Source organism: Vicia villosa, unplaced genomic scaffold (assembly GCF_029867415.1).
Source record: "Vicia villosa cultivar HV-30 ecotype Madison, WI unplaced genomic scaffold, Vvil1.0 ctg.000759F_1_1, whole genome shotgun sequence".
NCBI lineage: Eukaryota > Viridiplantae > Streptophyta > Magnoliopsida > Fabales > Fabaceae > Vicia > Vicia villosa.
In genome coordinates this window covers 170,861-191,693 of record NW_026705340.1, presented here as the reverse complement: position 1 = coordinate 191,693, position 20,833 = coordinate 170,861, and the positions used below count along the sequence as shown (strand labels likewise).

Genomic DNA, 20,833 nt, shown 5'->3' with positions numbered 1-20,833 from the left:
GTAAATGTTTAGAGACTAAAATTACAACTTCTAAGTTAATATTCATCAAAATTATTAAAATTGTAATAATAAATATTTGATTAGTGGGTCAATGAGTTTTTTGGGTTTGGGTTGGGTTTTACCCGAAACTCAATTTTTTAAATGGGTTGTTTAGTTTTGAAACCCATATTCACCTAATTACCCGACCCAACCCATTTTTATGGATTTTTTTTGGGTGGATTTGACCAGGTTTTGTGGGTTGACCCAACCCATGTACACCCCTATCAAAACCGACTCATTCGTCCTGCTGGTATGGCCACAAAATCAACGGATCTATGGTCAAACTAGAAAATTATTGATTAAACTTCATGAAGAATTTGGATAAATCTGAACAACTAAGTTACACATTTCAATTTTGATAACAAAGCAGTACATATATTAAATCGAATTAAATTACATAGTATTGGTCTTTAGAACTTTCTAAAAAATCATGATACAAAAAAAAAAGTAAAAAAAACTGTAGACAAAATTATAAAATGTACTTTCTTTATTTTAATTTCTAAAACTCATCATTATTTTATAGTTTCGTTAAGTTTTCTTTAAAAATAATTTAAAATGATACCACCAGTGGCGGAGCCAGAAAATTTAGATAGCCTGGGCAAAAACTTTACATAATTTATTGTTCATCTGTTTTAATTTTCACACATTATTTTTACTAATTTTGCCCCTAATTTTACCTCTGATTTTATCTAAAAATCAACTATTAAATTGGAGGAGTATAAAGAAAATAATCAACTATTAAATTGGAGGAGTATAAAGAAAATAGGAGTTCAGCCCGGGCGCCTGCCCGGGCTGGCTGGGCCTTGGCTCCGCCCCTGATACCACCATTTTAACTTTAAAACAATACTAAGACAACCATTAACTCATGCCGTTTACACAACCTTCAGTTCATAATTTTTTTATTTTGACTCCGTTTGCACCGATTTTCTCTTCAAATTATTTGAGATGACATGTAAAATCCATATAAATTGTTAGATAATTTTTTTTTAAAGAACCTCTTGACATGTGCAAGAGTGTTGTAATTTATAAAGATAAATATGAGGACAATTACTCAATAATACTCAATAACTTAATCATCCGAATATACGTGCATCCCTCACTTTCTGAGAGAGTTATTGAATAACTGTCCTCATCAAATATCTCATTCCGTTTAGTTTTATTGTAGGTCAATCAAATTATATATATATATATATATATATATATATATATATATATATATATATATATATATATATATATATATATATATATATATATATATATATATATATATGAGGAGGATTATATTTACTCCAGGCATAGGCGAAGCTAAGACCTGGCTAGGCTGGGCCATTGCCCAGGCTCTATAGCTAGAGAATTATATAGCAGAAAAATATAATCATTAATGTTTGGCAGCTATTATATTTCAACAATAGTAGCAGCTATTATATTTCAATAATGGTAGTTTATTAATTTTATAATATAGTCCTACTACTTGTACGTAGGAATTTATGGATACAATAGAGTACGTATTCAAAAATCAAAATCACCATCCACTATTAATTCAATAAATAATTATAACTTTTAATATATACACTTTGATATTTTTGTTTTATATAAGTGATTATGACAATTTTTAAAATTTAACTATGATTCATCGTATGACTATTTGAATTTAAATGATTTAATTAAGCAATTTTTTTTAAATTATGGCAATTTAGAATAATTAATTTATTATATTTATCAATTTATTAGTGAAAATAGGACACTAATTTGGACGATTTTATATAATAAAAAAAATTTTAAAAAAATTAAATAGGATAAGGATTGCAAAACTCTCACTACCAATCTTATTTTAATTTAAAAAATTTACATTTACTAAAATTTATGCATAGGACACGTATTCAATACCATCTTCTACTACTAATTTAAAAAGTAATTAGATGTTTGTCCATGCGATGCACGAATGAATTTTACTAAATTATTTTTGATAATTATTGATAAGTATTATAATTTAAATAAATAATTTAAAATATACGTAACGCTGACTTTTCTGATAATGACCGTGGAACAATAAGGGATCAACTTAAAACTTATGTTCTTTAAGTAAAATATACGTAATGCTATAAAGATGGTTCAAACTGAGAAACATTTGGTATTTTCATTGATTTATAAATTTATTAAGTTAGCTTCGATATTGTCGGTGTCCACAACATCCGTTGGAAGAGTTTTTTCAGCAATGAAGATCAACAATGTGTGGTTCAATGACTTGATGAAGTGTTACACCGAACGAGAGATATTCAAGTCACTTGATAATATTAATATTATTCAAACATTCACTCGAAAAGAACATTTGTCTCGTGATTTTATATAACACACTTTCATCCTTTTTATTTCAAACTATACTTTTGTTGACAAAATAAAAAGTCTGTTTTATTTTGCCCAGGCTTTACAATTTTTCTGGCTTCGCCACTGACTCCAGGAGTAATCTAGACTATTGATTCTTCTCAATTTAATGATTAAAAATAATAAGTAATAGTTTTCTCTCTCCACATTTAATTATTTATTATTTTTAACCATTAGATTGAAAAAAATCAATGGTCTAAATTTGGAGTAAGTTATAATAACAACTTACTCAATATATATATATATATATATATATATATATATATATATATATATATATATATATATATATATATATATATATATATATATATATATATATATATATATATATATATATATATATATATATATATAGAGGAGGGATCAAATTACACCCGAAAAGTTACACCACGAGTTACACTCGTTCAATAACCACATCTCGAATTAATATTTTTTAAATTCAACCGTTCGATTGAAACATAATATCATATAGATCATACCTATAAAGTTTGAGCTTAATCTATAATGATTTACTATATCATCAAGATATCCAAAAATTAACGTCAAAATGAACTTTCATATAACGTTAATTTTGATGTAATTCAATATATATATATATATATATATATATATATATATATATATATATATATATATATATATATATATATATATATATATATATATATATATATATATATATATATATATATAACTTTAAAACCACAATTTAAAAGAAAATAAGAAAGATAATTACTCTAATTCAAAAATATTTTAGCATTTTTTTTCTTCTTTTTGATGTTATAATTAAAACAGTTTTTAATAAAAAGAATTTAAATGTCAAACACAATTGAAATTAATTTGCTTTTATTGTGTAAATGGAAAATAGTTTGCTGTCATTTTAATTAAAGAGCACTATTTTTCTTCTGCTTCTTATTTTCTTTTGCGATGCTTTTTAATCTTTGACAAATTCGTTCTTTAACGTTTGAAATATTCTACAAATTATTCTTTCCGTCGCCTATAAATCTACTTTGTCTATTTTCTTGACCAATCTATCTATATCTACTTTGTTGTTTTTTACTCTTTCTCTTCCTTTTTTTCAAATAATTTATTTTATTTCAGTTTTATGAAAGAAAGAAAATTAATGATTTTATTTATTTGTCATTTTAAAGAGTCGAAGTTATCTATTTTTTTTAATATAATTAATTTTTAATTATTTATTACAAACAAAAAATTTAATTTGATAATAAATATTTAATAGTATATTATGAAAATAAATAATTTTATAAAAAAGGTATTAGATTTTAATATAAACAAATAAATTAAAAAGGACAATTAAAAATAAAGAAATATGAACTAATTAAGTGTTTCAAGCTACCAATTTGTATAAAATAAAATGTTATATTTATTCCACAAATTGTAGCTTCATCAATCATGTTAGAGGTAACGCTTCGTCTTATTTCATTTCATCTTCATTGAAATGTCATAACATCATGTGAATGTGAACATGTCAATCTTAGATAGTAACATGGCATTTGCGCCATAAACCATATTGAATGGTGTTTTTTAGCGGTTGAATTGGGTGACGTATGACATTACCACATAACATTTGCAAAAATTATATAAAACACGATTGTACGTCTTAGGCAAGAAAATGTCATAGTAGATAAAATCAAGAAGAGAGAATATACCATGTGCAATTGTTTGACTCAGATACCCTTAATTAGTGCCATATAACTTCTTCTTTATCTCGCGAGAATCACTTTGTTGGTTGATTCATTCTGCCCATTCGTCCGCATATCACTACTACGAAAACTACTTATCACAACAGTTAGGAGAAGAATTTCATCACGATTGGTGGTTTGTGATAATAAAGGGTGTGATAGTAAGTGTTGTACTTTCAACCATGGGTTAGTGGGCGTGGTAAAAAAACTGAATAGCACGCCATATTTCACCACAATTGGAATGTCCAACTGTAGTGAAAAGTGGCATAGTCATGAGTTCAATATCTAACAATAACATTTTGGCATTTTAAAATGGTGTGTATCCACTACCTTTCCACCACGATTGTGGCTTTTAACCGAGGTAATATATTCGATTGAGTTTATTATATCATATGTGGATTTTTTGTTTCACCAACCCCTTGACAAATATATAACCTTTCAAATTGATTTAGAAAATAATAATCTGAAAAATTAAGTTATATCTGAAGAATAACTTACATTAATTAATGTTTTTCGAGCTTCCTGCAACTCATTATATGTCTTTCGCTCTTTAACATTTAGAATTTAGTTTAATGCTTATAGTTCTTCAATCAACATTTCCTTCTCTACTAGTTCATTTTGTAAAGCATCAAATTTGTTGAGAAATTTTGATTCATTATTATATCTATTAAAGAGCTAGAAGTATTGAACAAAATTATATATGTTAAAGAGCGAGAAATGAATAATGAGTTACAAAATGCTCAAAAAAATATTGATTAGTGTAAGTTGTTATTCAAACATAACTTTGTTTTTCAAATTATTATTTTAAATTAATTTGAAAGGTCATATGTTCAGTGAGAGGTTGGTGAAGCAAGTCATACACATACGATATAATAAACTCAATTGTATTTTCTATCACCCTATTGTGCTCTAGACATGTTGGGATAAACGAAATGAAAGTTGCACAAGGAATCAATCAGGGAAATTTATTTTGCATCATCTAGATAACAATAACAACAACAGCTTTTCAAAACAAAAAAAAAACAACAACATATATAACATTCTTAACAACAACATATAACATTCAAAACTTTGCTAAGTCTCATTATAAAAACAAAACATTGCTAAATTACAACAACAACATATAACATCCTCAATAACTCAGAAATACAAAAACAACCTCAATCACAACAACATATAAGATTCAAAGCTTTGATAGTTCACATAATAAAAACAATACATTGCTAAGTCATAACAATAAAACAACAACAACAACAACAACACCATATATCATTCTCAACAACATAAAAACATAAAGACAACAATCTCAATCACAATCTCACTTTCAATCACTACAACATATAATATTCAAAATTTTGCTAAATCACATCATAAAAACAAAACATTGATAAATCACAACAAAAAAAATAACAATATATAAAATTCTCAACAAAACAAAAACAAAAACAATATCAATCTCAATCACACTCTCAATCACAATAACATATAATATTCAAAACTTTCCTAAGTCACGACAACTAAACAACATAAAACAACAACAGGAAAACAACAATCTCAATTTCAGATAAACAACCACAATATTAACAATAAACTTATTATGTACTTATCACAAAAAATAACAACATATAACATTCAATCTCAATCTAAACAACAACAACAACATTGAACCTCAAGGGTTTAGGCATCGAGTATTAACATAATCTAGGCATGTAGAACCTCCTCACCTTTTGGGAAGCCGGACTTTATTAAGAAAGTGGTGAGTACATGAGATGTGATGACGCCTATTGATACAAAATTGATATCATATTATGATAGTTTTACTAACGAAGACACCATCATGCCTGTGAGATCACTTTTTTTAAAATTTTAACGAATTGGATAATTCGTCTTTATGACCACGCGGAGCTTGCCTTAGCTACCTTGCAGTTATCACGACCACTAATGTTAATATATCTATATTGTGATACCTAAACTTCAAACCCTTGAATAATTTGCTAACGAAGTAGATCGATTTCTTAGTCTTATCCTTTTGTTGGACCTATACTAAGTTCATCGCCTTGTGTGTTAGTCACAAATATAACTATAATGACACACTCTTCTGGGCGTGTTTATACACGTGGGTAGCCAAAAAATGTTTTTAACTCTATAAAGTCATCCTCCTAATCATTTTTCCATTCAAGCTTCTCATTTTTCTTCAAAGTGGTGAATAAGTGAAAATCTTTTTCGGCTGCATAGGAAATAAACCTAAATAGGGAGGTCAAGTGCTCCGTCAATTACTGAACCTCTTTCACTGTGGTGGGACTTTATAAGTCAATTATGTCTAGAATTTTTATATGTTCGCTTCTATCCCTCTTTTGGTAAATATGAATCCTAAAAACTTGCCCGCCTGAATAGCAAAAGAGCATTTTGTGAGGTTCAGGCGCATGTTTTACCTCGTTATTGACTTCAACATTTATTTTAGGTCACAATAGTGGTTTCCTTCCTCTAGGTTCTTTATGAGAATGAAATTAATGTATACTTCCAGGGTGGGCCATATTTAATCGAAGAACACGACATTCACCAACCTCTAATAAGTGGCTCATGCATTCTTTAGCTCGGAAGGTATAACATTATTGTATTAATTATATTTATTTGACATGAATGTCGTCTTTTCTTTTCCTTAGAAGTTGTCTCCTTTTTCATACCAATCACCATCATCTCTATGATCTTTATCTTAACTGTTCTCTAGGATAGGTTATTCAGACGAGGAGAGCTTTTAGAGATGCAAGTGACGAAGTTGTGTCCTCTTGTGATAAAGGCTATAAATTGAAAACTTCCCATTCAACCCTCCTCTTTATTGTCACCATTATCCTTTCCTCCTTTTGTTCTTTTTCACGATTTTGATCTTCTTCTTAGAGGGTGTCTTCTCGACGAGAATATCATTTCTTGCATAGTGATTCGTCTCACCTCTTAAGGTATCTTCTTATATCATAATTCAATTTTCTACCATCCTCTCGAGTGTACCAACCTAACCTTCCTTTCTTGATTAGTTTTCCAATGGAATCCTTCAGATGTATGCACTCATATATGTTATGCCCATGACTCTTGTAAAAAAAATGGCAAAATATTATCTTTCTTGGTTCGTTCTTTCACGAGGGTGGGGATTACTTACCCTAACTTCCTTGAAGTTGTTGTTGGATCATTCTTGCAAAATATATTCTCTTGACGTATTAATAGGTGTGTATGATGAAAACTTGGCTCGAAGGCTTTGGTGGACCTCCCAATCCCCATTGTCGTGATGTCGATTGAAGTCTCATCCGCCGGAGACATTATTTTTTGAGTTCCCCGACCCTATATTCTTTTCCACTTATTTTTCTAGGATCTTTCTTCAAACTTAATATATGATGATCCCTGGTGAGCAGGTCACTCATGCTCTCGGCATCTTTGAGCCATGCTCTCAGCATCTTTAAGCTCCAAGTTCTTACGTAAAATGAAATATGTCATCGACCCTTTCTCAAATTTCCAACATTTTAACCTTTCGTTTGATATGCCTACTTCAACCTCTATCTTAGTAAATTGGTCAATATATTTTCACCGAATTTATTTTTTCTTCTATTAAATCCCGCTAAAGGCGACTATTGTCTTAGATTCCCATTTTAGGATCGTAAATTAAGCTGTAAAACAATCTCACAATATTTTTCATGAATAAATATTACCATCGAGCAAGGTTTTTAACCAGATCATGGCTCCCCTTTTAGGGACTGGACAAAAAAAATTCACTTCATTACGCTCATGGCATGATGGTAGTTAAGAATCGTCTCCATGTGTTAAACATTTTCATACGGATCCCTGGTATCAGCATAAGTATCCAACTTGAGTAGTTTTTCAAGGGATTTGGGGATCCTACTATCAATGATGCATCTTGAAAGCGAATTTCTCATGTGACCAAAGGCTGGGGCTCAGACGTCTTGCTTGTTAGTTCCCAGAGGTTTACGCGACAAGATCTGTGGCAGCGACAACTTTTGGAAGGAATGTGGCTGCTGCCTCTACCCTCAAAGTTATGAGGATGGTAATGTTAATCTTGGTATGGATGGAATTTATGCGATGTTGAGAGATGGGGTTGCCGAGAACCATTTGTGGTGTGGCTCTATGATTATTGTGAGGTGTCACTTCCCATGGTGATTGACCTCGAGGTAGAACAACTTATAGATTATTTTCTACTCGCACATCTTTTAGTTATGAGGTGCAAATTTTGCGCTTGCACCAAATTTTAGACATTATTGAGCAATTTGTTAGTTCCTTGCATACATAGATTGGCTTGGAGTTGTTAAAGGATTTAGAATATTTTTATTTTAGGAATTTATGCGTAAGGTTTAGACTGATTGAATTTTTAACCTTGAAGTGGATGTTGGAGAGGATGGAAGATCAGTTAGATATGAAATGTGCTTTGACCAATATGAAGTTAGATCCTAATGGGAAGATAAAGTATGAGAATTCAGGAGGACTAGATCGACTTCCCTTATTGGAGAACTATAACGGAGTTGACATTTCAATAAGTAGTTGTTTCAGCTGACTTGGAAGCTACAATTACTGGTTAAAGAGTTAATGAAGATTAGACCTGGCGATAGAAAGACTGCTGACGCGTAACATGTAGGATTTAATTGATTGTCGTGGAAAGTCGTGAGGATCAAAATTCGATTTCCACATACGACACCATTGTTTTGTAGCAAAATGAGATATTGGTAGTATGATGTAGGGAAGCTTATTTGATGTGGTGGTATGAACTTCTAGTGTAGTGAAGTGGGGGTGGACCTCTAAGGTTAACACTCAAAGCCTCAAGTGAGTGAGGTTAAAGAAGTTTAACCTGCAAAAGTGATAATGATTGAATTCTTATTATGGCATGTGCTGAGTTTATATATGGTGAGCGATTAAACCGTCCGTGCTTGATTCGCCGTGATTTCTAGAAGATTGTTTGATCAAACCAGACAGTGTCTAATGAGCTAGCGATAGGAATCAAATGCGAGACCTTTTCAACGAGACTACACATGTTCGACGCTCTTTAATGAAGATGCTTTGGGTTGGGCCTATACGTAATGGATCGACTGAGGAAACGACTTGACCCAAACCTATTCTCCTTAGTCAATCTATTATTCAACACATGGCACAAACAATAATTTTAAGGGAGTCATTCAAACACAATAAATAGGTTGAAAATGTCCTCTCTATAATGGAGGAAAAACTAATATCCTTTAGTTTCATGACTTCGTAGAAAAATTAAAAGAAATAGTCAGAATCTATTGACATTAGGTGTAAGTTTAAAAGATTTACATCAAACCTCAATCGCTAAAAATATTGATCAAACGATCATATTAAATAAAACAAAAAAAAATACATGACTTTTTTTCTTCTAAAAACATACTATTTATATTAACGGTTGAGATCAGGTGTAAGATTTTTAGACTTATATCTGATATCAACGGATCGTGATATATATATATATATATATATATATATATATATATATATATATATATATATATATATATATATATATATATATATATATATATATATATATATATATATATATATATATATTCCCAAAACATAGTCATGACTTGCCTCCATATTCTATGTAGCGTACCTGTCATTGTTCAAGAGGTCTTAAAATATAAATTATTAATAAATAATTGTCGGCTCAATCTATCATAAAAACTATTAAGAATATCAAAAATACATCTCATCATTAAAAAATCTGAAAGGACATCCAGCCAGCTTTATTATTGAGAGGGAGTCAATTACCTTTAAAATAAGCAATTCCACCATGCCACGAATAGAATAAGAATTTTTCTTTACTTCTCATAAAATAGAGTCGTTATTCACACTATCCTATTTATTATATTTACTTTATTTATACACATAATTGTTGAGTATGAATGGATATAGTTCAACCAGAAACAAACGTGGAATAGGAATAGTGGAATACTAGTACAATTAGTCAAATAGAGACAAAAATAAAATCAAAACAAGCAATTTACATCCACAAATACGTGGATCTAAGATTACGACAACCCACAATAACGTCCATTTGAAAAAAAAAAACAATTTCAAAAATATCAAGAAGAATTGTTCAAAACAAAGAAAATATCTCACGTCAAATCAGAAACTAAAAATAAAAAAGAAAAGAATAAAAAAAAAAAACAAGAAAGCGAAACAAAGAATCCAACAACATCGCTCCTCCACCGGTTGGACTAACGACCACTCCAAAAGAAAGAAAACACATGATTCCTGCAACATAGGTGGGGTCCACCCATACTTGCGGACTTGAAACTATATTTGAATTTAGTTTAATTGGTACTATTATCGACATCGAAAAATCTTGCCTCGTTAACCGGCAATAATGACAAGTGGAGCCCACAGACAAATGCTGCAGATTTTCTTTTAATATTGTCAATTATTTATTCTTCCGTCGTAATCACATCACTCACTTTCCATAGCGTATTTTTCGGTCATAAATATATAAACTTGTACTACCTCCGGTCTCATTTATAAGAAAAGATTCTCTTTTTAGATACATTGAATAAATAATGTATCTAGACAATATGTTGTCCAGATACATTATTTATTCAATATATCTAAAAAGAGAATATTTTCTTATAAATGGGACCAGAGGGAGTACTATTTTCTTATTATAATAAATCGAGTATTTTTTACTCGAAATTAAGATTGAAAATAATTGAGTTGAATTCGTGGTTCAATTCGTTAAGAATTGATTCAACTTAAATATTAGTTCGAGTTCGTCATAAATATTTTTAATTTAAATTTAGTTTGTTAAAAGTTCACGAATAATTTGGTTCAACTTATTATATTTATTTTGTTAAATTTAATTTTTCTGCTTTGCAAACTTGAACGTTACTTTTTTAAATCTATTTTTTTATATGTTTGATATTTTAAAGGCATTCACGAAATCAATTCTCCTATTTATTTTTTAAACAGCTTTGGTCCCTCATATTTTTTGTATTCGTGGGATACTTTTCAATTTTTAGACGAAAAATAGACATGAGGGACCAAAGCTGTTTAAAAAATAAATAGGAGGACTAATTTCACGAGTTGGCCAAAATAGAGGGACCAAAACTGTAATTTAACATATTTTAAATTAATATTTTTTAAATATAAAATAAAATAAAAATTATAAGATTTGAATTTATATACCATTAATTTTATTTTTATATATTTTTTTAAAAATAGTTTGCTCTCTCAAAATATAAATTATCAATTAAAATTGTTAGATTAAAGAAAAATATAGCGTTAAGATTTGAAACAAATCTTTAAATCTATTCTTAAAAATAATATAATTCATCTTATATATAATCAAATTAATTCATAAATCTAACGAGTTGAATTATGTATAATTCAAGTTCAACTTAATTAGTTAACGAATTTAATTTTTAGTTCATATTCAACTCATTTAGTTCAACGATTTAATTGTCGAACCAAATTTTAAATTATTTTCAAATTGATGTGATTCATTAACAACCCTACTCGCAATTAACTTTCGAGTAAAAAAAAAAGATTATAATAGATTGCAAAATTCTCTCTCAATAAATTTAACACTTATCTATGTCCAAAGTTAAATTTGAATTTGTGTTAAATTTGAATTCAGAATCTCTCTAGACTAAATGAAAAGAGACCTCATCCATCTAAATTTGTTGTTAGTGCTTTTATCATCTATCCTTCATTTTTATTAATGACAATATTTTTATTTTTATTATTTTATTTTAGAGTGATCCATACACTAATCTTATACTGTTATTTTTTATTTTTAAAATGATTAACCATTTAATTTTTAATACAATTTCTTACCGTATTTATTTTTATTATTTTAATTTTAGTTTTAATTATTTTTTAATAATTAATTATTAATTACATAAAAACAAAAATAAATGTTTTTGACAAAATCAAAAACTAAAATATTTATATATCAATATTTTATTTGGACCAAAGAGCGAAGGTAATCTGTTATGAATGTGGTTTAATTTGACTCTGCATAGTAAAATAAGTTATTTAATTGTAATAAAAAAATATTTTTGTTAAAATATTGATGAATTCAATATAAAGTGAATTATTCAAACAATTCACTTATTTAAAAAAATGAAATAATATATAAAAATGAGTCCTCTACCTCTCTTGTCTCTATCTCTTTGATGAGAATAGAAATTAAATTTCAAAATGATAATAAAAAAGTAAAAAGGAAAATGAGACTATAATAATTAAGAGGATATTTGTTGCATGATAGATACTATCAACGTTTTTTGTTTCCCAAAATATTTTTTCAAAAGAAAAAATAAACAAAGCTCGTTACATTTGCCTAAAACAAACATAATCAAACATTCGTGTTTGATATCTTAGAATTAGTTTGAAAATAACAAAGAAGGCTTCAAATTACATTAGTAATTATGGGTGGAGTTACAGCTGTCAAAATGAACTAATTTATATGGGCGGGTCCGCTAGGCTCGAAAAAGCAATAGAGTTTGAATTTTAAAATTAGAGTTCATATTTTTCAGGTTTTTTTATCTCAGTCTTGAAAAACCCGCTAGGGCTAGCCCATATGAGTCGTGGATAGTCCATTAAGTTCACCTAATTATAAATTTTTAAAAAATATATTAATATTTATATTATCTTACTTCAAAATATCATATTGATTTTTTTAACTTCACTAAATTTTATCTCTATTTTATTCAATTCTTCTCTTTTAAATATTATACATTAATATAATCAACATTTTTTCATCGTATTATATCTCTTATAATAAATATTTAAGTATAATTTTATACAATTTAGATATATATTGTATTTAGAAACACATTATAGTATTTATAAGAGATAATATATTACTTAAAAATGTATTATGTTTAAAATAACACAATTTTTAATTGTATTTATAATAAATATTATGGAGTTTTATCTTCAATTTTTTTAAATAAAAAAGTCTATTCAGGACCGGGTAGCCCGAAGCCCATCTAAGACCAGGCTCGGGTGGTAACTTTCGAACCATATTACACAGAGCCTTTTTGACCTAACTCTAAAAAATCCATGACCCGTCAAGACCAGCCCGTTTAAAGTTGGGTAACCTATATTGATAGCTCTAGGCGGAGGTAGAGGAGGCACACAGTGCCATAGCCTCCCCATATTTTTCAAATTTTTTAACTAACATATAATATTACTATATTATTTTCTTTTTATAGTTTATTAATTTTGATTTTTCTTAAATATTATTATTTTATATGGGCTCACTATGAATAATAATGTGTTTTATTTGCTATAGCATTTGATAAGGACATTGATACTCTATAATATAGCAAATACAAGTATTACCCATTCATGAAAAGATCTGGTTAAATTCTTAACTCTATAGGTTATTAGATCAAAGACAAGGAATTAACACACAAAAACAAATGTTTAAGAAAATAAGATTATATGATCTCGGAAACACGCGTGATTTTGCGACAAGAAATAACTTAATTGAGGTGAATGATTAAAGGAAGAGTTTTTAATCACAAAATGAAAAGTATACTACCACATGTTCCATTAGACAACTAATCTACACAAGAAGGTTCCAGATCTCCAAAATTCTATAACTGAACTGTAAAATAAAGGCAATAGAGAAATATAAGGTACACATTTGTTCTAACATTGAATACCTCTTACCACCTCTAATAGTATCATGACTTGAGCGTTAAAGTGTTTACAATATACCACCCAAACGCTAGACCAAGATATCTAAACAATAATTGCACATTAAAATACATCATCAAACTTTAAATTAACAAGTCTAGTAGTAAATACCTTGAATTTGCACAATATCATTGACGCCATCTATGAGAATCACTTTAGTGACACTTTCATTTCATTACCTCACACTAAGATGGTACTTTCTAATGATGGCAACTTCCAATGAAACCTCCCAATCAAAATTCTAGCATAAAGGTTGCATAAACACGGCCAAAGGAGTTGTCCCAAATTGATGGTGATGAAAGAGAATCTAGTATCTCCTATAACCCCTCGCCAACATTATAGGAAAATCTTCAGATGGTTAACCAACATTTCCGCTATAGCCGATGTAAAGGGACAACTATATAATGTATATGAGAGACCAATATTTATAGCTCTATGTGCAGCTTCATCAATCGTTCACTTAAAGATTAAGTCTCATACCACAATGAACCGAGTCGTGATACTAGAAACAAATTTGACCACGTCTCATACAATTTTGCGAATCTTTTGACCAAGCGACACTTGGAAAATGGGGTTATACCCTAGAAGAAAGATTTTAGAGGATTGGAAGATCTAGACACTCCACCGTAGAGCAATTCCCTAGTGGAACCGCAAGGGAGGAGGAAAACATGCACATACAAGTAAGAAGAAATATGGAAAGGTCACAATCCCTATGAGATTTTGTCTAAGTCTTTGTGAGGGAAGATCCTTCAAAAATTCATATGAATTGGGTCAAGACTACTCTAATTTATACAAGAAGAATCGGTGAAGTGATTACAGAGAAATCACAATTTATTAGCATAATCAACAAATTAAATGCTAGGGCTTAGCCCAGAGGCGACCTGTCACACATTAGCCCTTCGGAAAAATATATCATATGTGGACCAACGAAGGAGGAAGAAATCATATAAGATTGCAAAGGTGGCAAGGATAGTCATAAAGAAACTCTTGAAAACCATATTTATAATTGGGAGAAAGTACACGACATGGATTTCCAATGTAACCTTCGGGTGAAAATCGAACAACTAGCGTGCATGTGTGACCATTACTCAAACATGAATTAAGTGTTCCTCAAGTATGCACACCTGCTATCAAAGATTGACAAACTTGTTTATGTTTGTCAGTATTTAAGCTTATTTCATTCTTGGATGGATACTCTGGTTATAGCCAAATCCCAATGGATCATCTTTATCATAACAAATAACATTCATGACCAATGTGTTAATTTTCAATTATAAATGCATGCTTTGCAATCTAAAAAATGAGGGCGTAGCATACCAAAGAATGATGAACAAAGTTTCCAAGAATCAAATAGGAAATATGCTTGAAGTATATATGGAGGACATCGTCCTTAAGTCCAAAGAGAAATGAGAGCACACAACCCATTTAGAGACCATATTAGAAAAATTCAAATGATTTAGAATGTAGCTTAATCAAAAAAAGTTCATTTTAAGGGTTAGGTCTAAATTTTTAGTGTACTACTTCACATAAAAGGGTAATAGAAGTTATTCCAGATAAATGTTAGGCCATGGTCAACATTGTAGCCTAAAAAACAAAGAAGGACATTCAACAACTAAACAACACGGTGATATCTCGGTCTCAATTTATCTCCAGATTCACTCACCATGTGTTACCATTTTAAAAACTACTAAGGAATGAAATCACATTTGAATGGATACTAGAGTGGGGAAAAGCCTTCATTGAGCTCAAAGAGGTATTATCATGATCATCTATTTAAGTTTGACGTAATGATATTAATACATTTTTCATATGTCTATCTGTTTTCATGGAAGTTGTATGATTTGTCTTAGTGTGAGTGGATGACACATCCCAAACCCCAATGTATTTCAAATGAAAGGTGATGCAATGAACATAAATACTCTATCAAAAGGTAACATAAACCGTCCTAGCCATTGTGATGGAAGAATTAATATGAAGCAATATTTCCTTGTGTATTCCATTGTTGTAAGAACAAATTGTCCCATCATGAAAATACTTTTCAAACCCCACTTAATAGGGAGAATGACAAAGTAGATTGTTCAACTCTCAGAATTCAGCTTTTCCTATGAACAGAGGAAATTGCTCAAGGCACGAGTCATAAATGAATTTATTGAATTTCAATAAGTGCAAAAAACCTTATTGAAACCATTGGCAAAATTTGGATGGAAAGAACACACCCCCTTTATGAATGAGAAAAATTCATTATCTTGAAAACCAACTCTGCTTTAGTTTAACTAAAAATGTTCTAGTTCCAACACCATGGAAACAACGATTAACAAACAACATCACCAACCCCTTATTTTAAACTACACACATTTTGATGAGAAATAACGATACCTGACTCAATCACAACATAACGAAACATGAAATTTTTGAAGTATTTTGTAAATACCTCAAAGAACTTGGGAGACTATTTGTTTGGTTTGTGTAGAACAAGTGGTTAGCAACGAACGGCTTAATCTTCGATAATGGATGAGAGAAAAAAGGGGGTTGTACCTGTAAGGTACTCCGATGCCAAAGTAAGAAGGAGAGCAGAGGTACAACAAAAGTATGAAGTTTGGGCAAAGTTTAGATTACTCTGCCCTTTAGATAGAGGACTATTTATAGTGTTCTCTTCGGTGAAGATTGGGTCACGCTATTTTTGTGGGTCTGAGTGTAATTATATGGCCCAAAATATAGGAAACCATCGACTAGGTCTTGGCTGGCCGAGCAGAAGGAACTAGCCATTGGCGGGGACGAATGTCTAGCGTGTTCGGATGACCCTTAGCTGTGGGAGAACCATCGATTAGCCGTGCCCGGTTATAAGGGGAGATTTCCTCATGCTGGTTTTGTGGATTTGACAAATACTTCTTGGACTGTATTATGCTTATGAGTAGATTGAGTCTATTGGAACAATTGGACTAGTTCAGAACAGTATTTAAAATAAAACAAGTCAAATTAAATTTTGGAATCGGCCTAAACAATAAAGAGTATACGGAAGAAGACTTTGAGAAACACCTCTTTGCGTAAATATTCTTACAACCACTAAGGGTGTGCTTGGTAGAGGAGAAAAAGAAGAGAGAGAAGTTGAAGAGAGAAAGGTTGAAGAGAAGAGTAGAACTTCTCTTGTTTGGTTGAGGTGAGAAAGAGAAGAGAGAGAGAGAGCTATAATCAATGGGTCCCACTACTTTTTCAATATTCTCATAATTGGAGAGAAATGAGAAAGAGTGTCCATTTTCCAATTTTATCCAATATTAAAATATTAACTTTTATCTATTTTTTAAATTCATGGTGTAATAATTTTGTTTAGTAAAGGATATTTTTGTCTTTTCAAAAATAGTTACATTTCTTTCTCTTTTATTTCTCTCATACTTCTCTTATAGCAAACAATACACCAAATCTACTCTATTTCTCACAATTTTCTCTCTTCTCTCACTCTCTCTAACCTACTTCTCTCTTCACAACTTCTCTTCAAAACCAAACCCACCCTAAAAGTCGTCTATGAAGACTTAACATTAAAATATTACTACCATTAAGAATTTCTTGCTCAAATATAGTGAAAGGAAGAAAAAACCAAATTTCTCAAAATACCACCACTTCAAACATTTAAAAGGTTTGGTGAGCCAAATCTTGACAGCAAAAATATTGAATCATGATCCCTTTAAGGAAGGGGGACCAAGTTCCTTCACCACCCCCTGTTAATTTGATTTTTTTAAACTAATTTTTAAAAATATTTATGTTAATTATTGTATAATTTTTGTATCATATACAATATAATTAAATAGTACATTTAGAAGAAAATAATTTTTTAAACTAATTTGTCTATATTTTTTAAACTAATTTTTGTATTATATTTTTAGAAATCAGAGTGGTATATTTATAGTAAATATGATAAAACAGATAGAGAAAATAAAAATTTGAAAATTTTCAAAAAAGTTTAAATTGTCAAAGTCAAGAGAGATTATTAATGGAGTATCTTATTATGTACAGCATGTATGCAGAATTGTGGATACCGGATGCGATTTTTTCTGCTACACGCACGCGCCTGTCTCTTTCTGCCGTTTAATTTTCAATTTTACTAACCAACGTAACCCTATTTTCTATCTAACCTACTTTTTCCACCCCTTATTTATACCCTCCACCCTCTCTTTCTCCCTCCACAACATCACTTTCTTTTTCTCTCTCTACACTCTCTAACACAACAACATCATCACCACTCCCCTGTCCCCCTAACACAACATCATCATCATCGTACAAACCCTTTCTCTTTTCTTAAAAAACAATGGAGGATTGTAAAAATGATACGAGGAAACGAATTCGTGATGACTCGGATGATGTCGACTCGAACGAGTCTAAGCGAGTTTTCCGTGTCGACTCAGTTTCTGATGTTAACTCGTCCGAGTCATGTATTGACTCGGACGGGCCTGAGTCTGGAATCGTCCGTGTTGAGTCTGAAACTGACTCGTATGAGGTTAATGATATGACTGATGAGATTCTGAACATACTTGATGAAACAGATAATGTTCCGGAGCGTGAAACCACCGTCACCGCCGTTCAAGGGCTCGACTCTGTCATAAAGAGCTTCGAAGACGAAATATTTGCCCCGGGTCATAATAACCAAGCACCCGAGTCCAGTGAGTTCAACCCGAATCTTGGGTATTTACTGGAAGCCTCAGATGATGAACTTGGCTTGCCACCTACTTTGGTGCAAACGGAGGAGAATGTTTTACCGGAGATAAATGATTCGGGTCGGGTTGGCCCGGATGGAGTTGATTTGAGCGGGTTTTATTGGTTTGAAGAGGAGTTTCGGAACAATGAAGGGTTTGGGTTGATGGGTTATGATACAACCGTTGGTGATGAGAACGACGGTGGCTATGTTACGATTGATGGACTGTTTGATTATGGTGAACCGTCCGATTTTTTGTGGCGGTCGGAGTCGTTGCAGGCTATGTAGGATTTTCCGGCGCGGCGAGATTTAATGTCTTTGCCGGAATTTATGGTTAATGGTTTGTTTTAGAAAGGACATATGACGTAGGAGGGTAGATGTGAAAAATTAGAATTATGAAATTTGTTGAATAGGCCCCTGACTTGTTCGATAATTTTTTTTTTGTTCTAAAAATGTTTATGATGTGAATGTGACTCTAGACATGTTCGTTTTCTTCTCTTTTTTACTTGAAAAAAAAAAAGAAAGAAAGAAAGGGATTTATGTTGATAAGTCGTTTGTTCTAGATTCTAACTTTTCTTGTTGGAAATTATGTTTATACTAGTATCTGTTAACATAAATATTTACCTTGTTTTTTTAGTTTTTTTTTGAAAAATCAATTAAATTTCAAAATTTATTTTAATTTGGCACATATGAAGTATCTAATCCGAGATTTTGTATGTTGAAAGCAATGAATTCGTTAGAAGAACATAATTTTATAAAAAAAAAACATAATTTTATCACAAGGTTATTTATTGACCATCTAGAAATGGAGCTATTTATTTTTTAAAAAAATGCGGTTGTAAAATTAGTGGGATAAATTATGGGTTTATTTTTTTATTTTAATATGATTTTTGATGTAGATCTACTTTTATTTTAAAAAATTAAGATTCAAAATTGATAAAAAATACTACTTTCAAATTATACCGCCGCTCATTGCTGTCATCTATCATAACATTCTTCAATAAATAAATTAATACTAATAAAAACTCGGTGATTAACCCAAAATTTAAAAATATACATTGCAGAAGCAGTATTCTTGGTTTTGAATGAGTAATTACAAAAATTCAATAATTTAGATCAATTTGTTTATATTTAAATTAAAAAGTATTTTAATAATTTTTTTTAATAGATTATGTTAAAAAGTATTTTAAAACATTTCTATTATAATATTAAAATTCTTAAATATTTATTTTGTTATATTTCTCTTATAAAGTACTCCTCTTATATTTTTTATTTTCAAACTAAATCAAGTCTCATCGACTTTCAGAATATTTTTGCATTGTTTAAGAAAATTGATTTTTAAAATTATTTTATATAGGTTTAAATGGATTTTTATCCCCTATTTTCATGTTTTAGTTCTTCTATTTTAAAATTCAGTTTTTTAGTCTTAGTCCTTAAACTTTACTTTGCAAGTAATGTGCCAATATTAACTGAGATAATTAATTAATTAATTTTTTAAATAATAATTAACAATTTTAATTAATTCTATATTAGAAATGAATTAATTTAATAATTAAATAGATATTTTTAATTTGTAAAACAAATATTTGGGCCCATAACCCATTTAGCTCAACATGAGTCCAGTGATCAAAATGTCAAAATAACATATTTGCAAGATATATATAAATACTAAACATATTTAATAAACCGATGTGGTACTTCAATATTTTCTATCTCCAATTCTCCATGTTCAATGCAAAGCAAGCTCTTGGGCCATCTCCAATTCTTTCTTCTCTTTAGGGTTGTTCATTATACAGTTTGCGTGAAAAACTGAATCGAATCGAATTAAACTATGGTAAAAAATTATTCGAACTAAACTAAACCATTTTAATTGATTAAGAACTAAACTGAACTAAAATAATTGATTTAGTATACGGTTCTAAATTTTCAAACTGTACCGAACCATTAGAAGACAATTTTTTTAAAATCAGACCGTTTATCAAAGAACCAAACAGGTAAGCTACTATTCAATTTTTTAAAACTTGTTTTAGGTATTTTTTTTTTATTTTCAGTTATGGTTCGGTTTGAGTTCGGTTTTTAAAACTTGAAATTTGAAAATATTGGATACTTTGTGTAGCTGAGTTTATATTGTGGTTCATATTGCAGTGAATAAAATGGTTTTAGAGAAAGAGAAAAAGATTGAGAAAGATGATGGTGCAACAAGGTTCAACAAGATGATGGTGTAGAGAAGGAAAGAAATTAAGAAAGATGATGGTGCAGGATTTAAGATTGAGGTTGTTTGGGTTGAAGTAAGTTTAAGTGTTTA

The 20,833-nt window shown here is 30.0% G+C and overlaps 1 protein-coding gene across 1 annotated transcript; it reads left to right on the top strand.

Annotated features, from left to right (window-relative positions):
• Positions 1–18,007: 18,007 nt before the first annotated feature.
• Positions 18,008–19,001, top strand: LOC131631027 (uncharacterized). Its single transcript, XM_058901790.1, has one exon. It carries the CDS (start codon positions 18,145–18,147, stop codon positions 18,814–18,816), a length of 672 nt encoding a protein of 223 aa, XP_058757773.1. The 5' UTR covers positions 18,008–18,144; the 3' UTR covers positions 18,817–19,001.
• The last annotated feature ends 1,832 nt before the right edge of the window (positions 19,002–20,833 follow it).

Bases quoted from the DNA above. Each gene is read 5' to 3' on its own strand.
- LOC131631027 (XM_058901790.1), top strand. From the start codon at position 18,145: ATGGAGGATTGTAAAAATGATACGAGGAAACGAATTCGTGATGACTCG.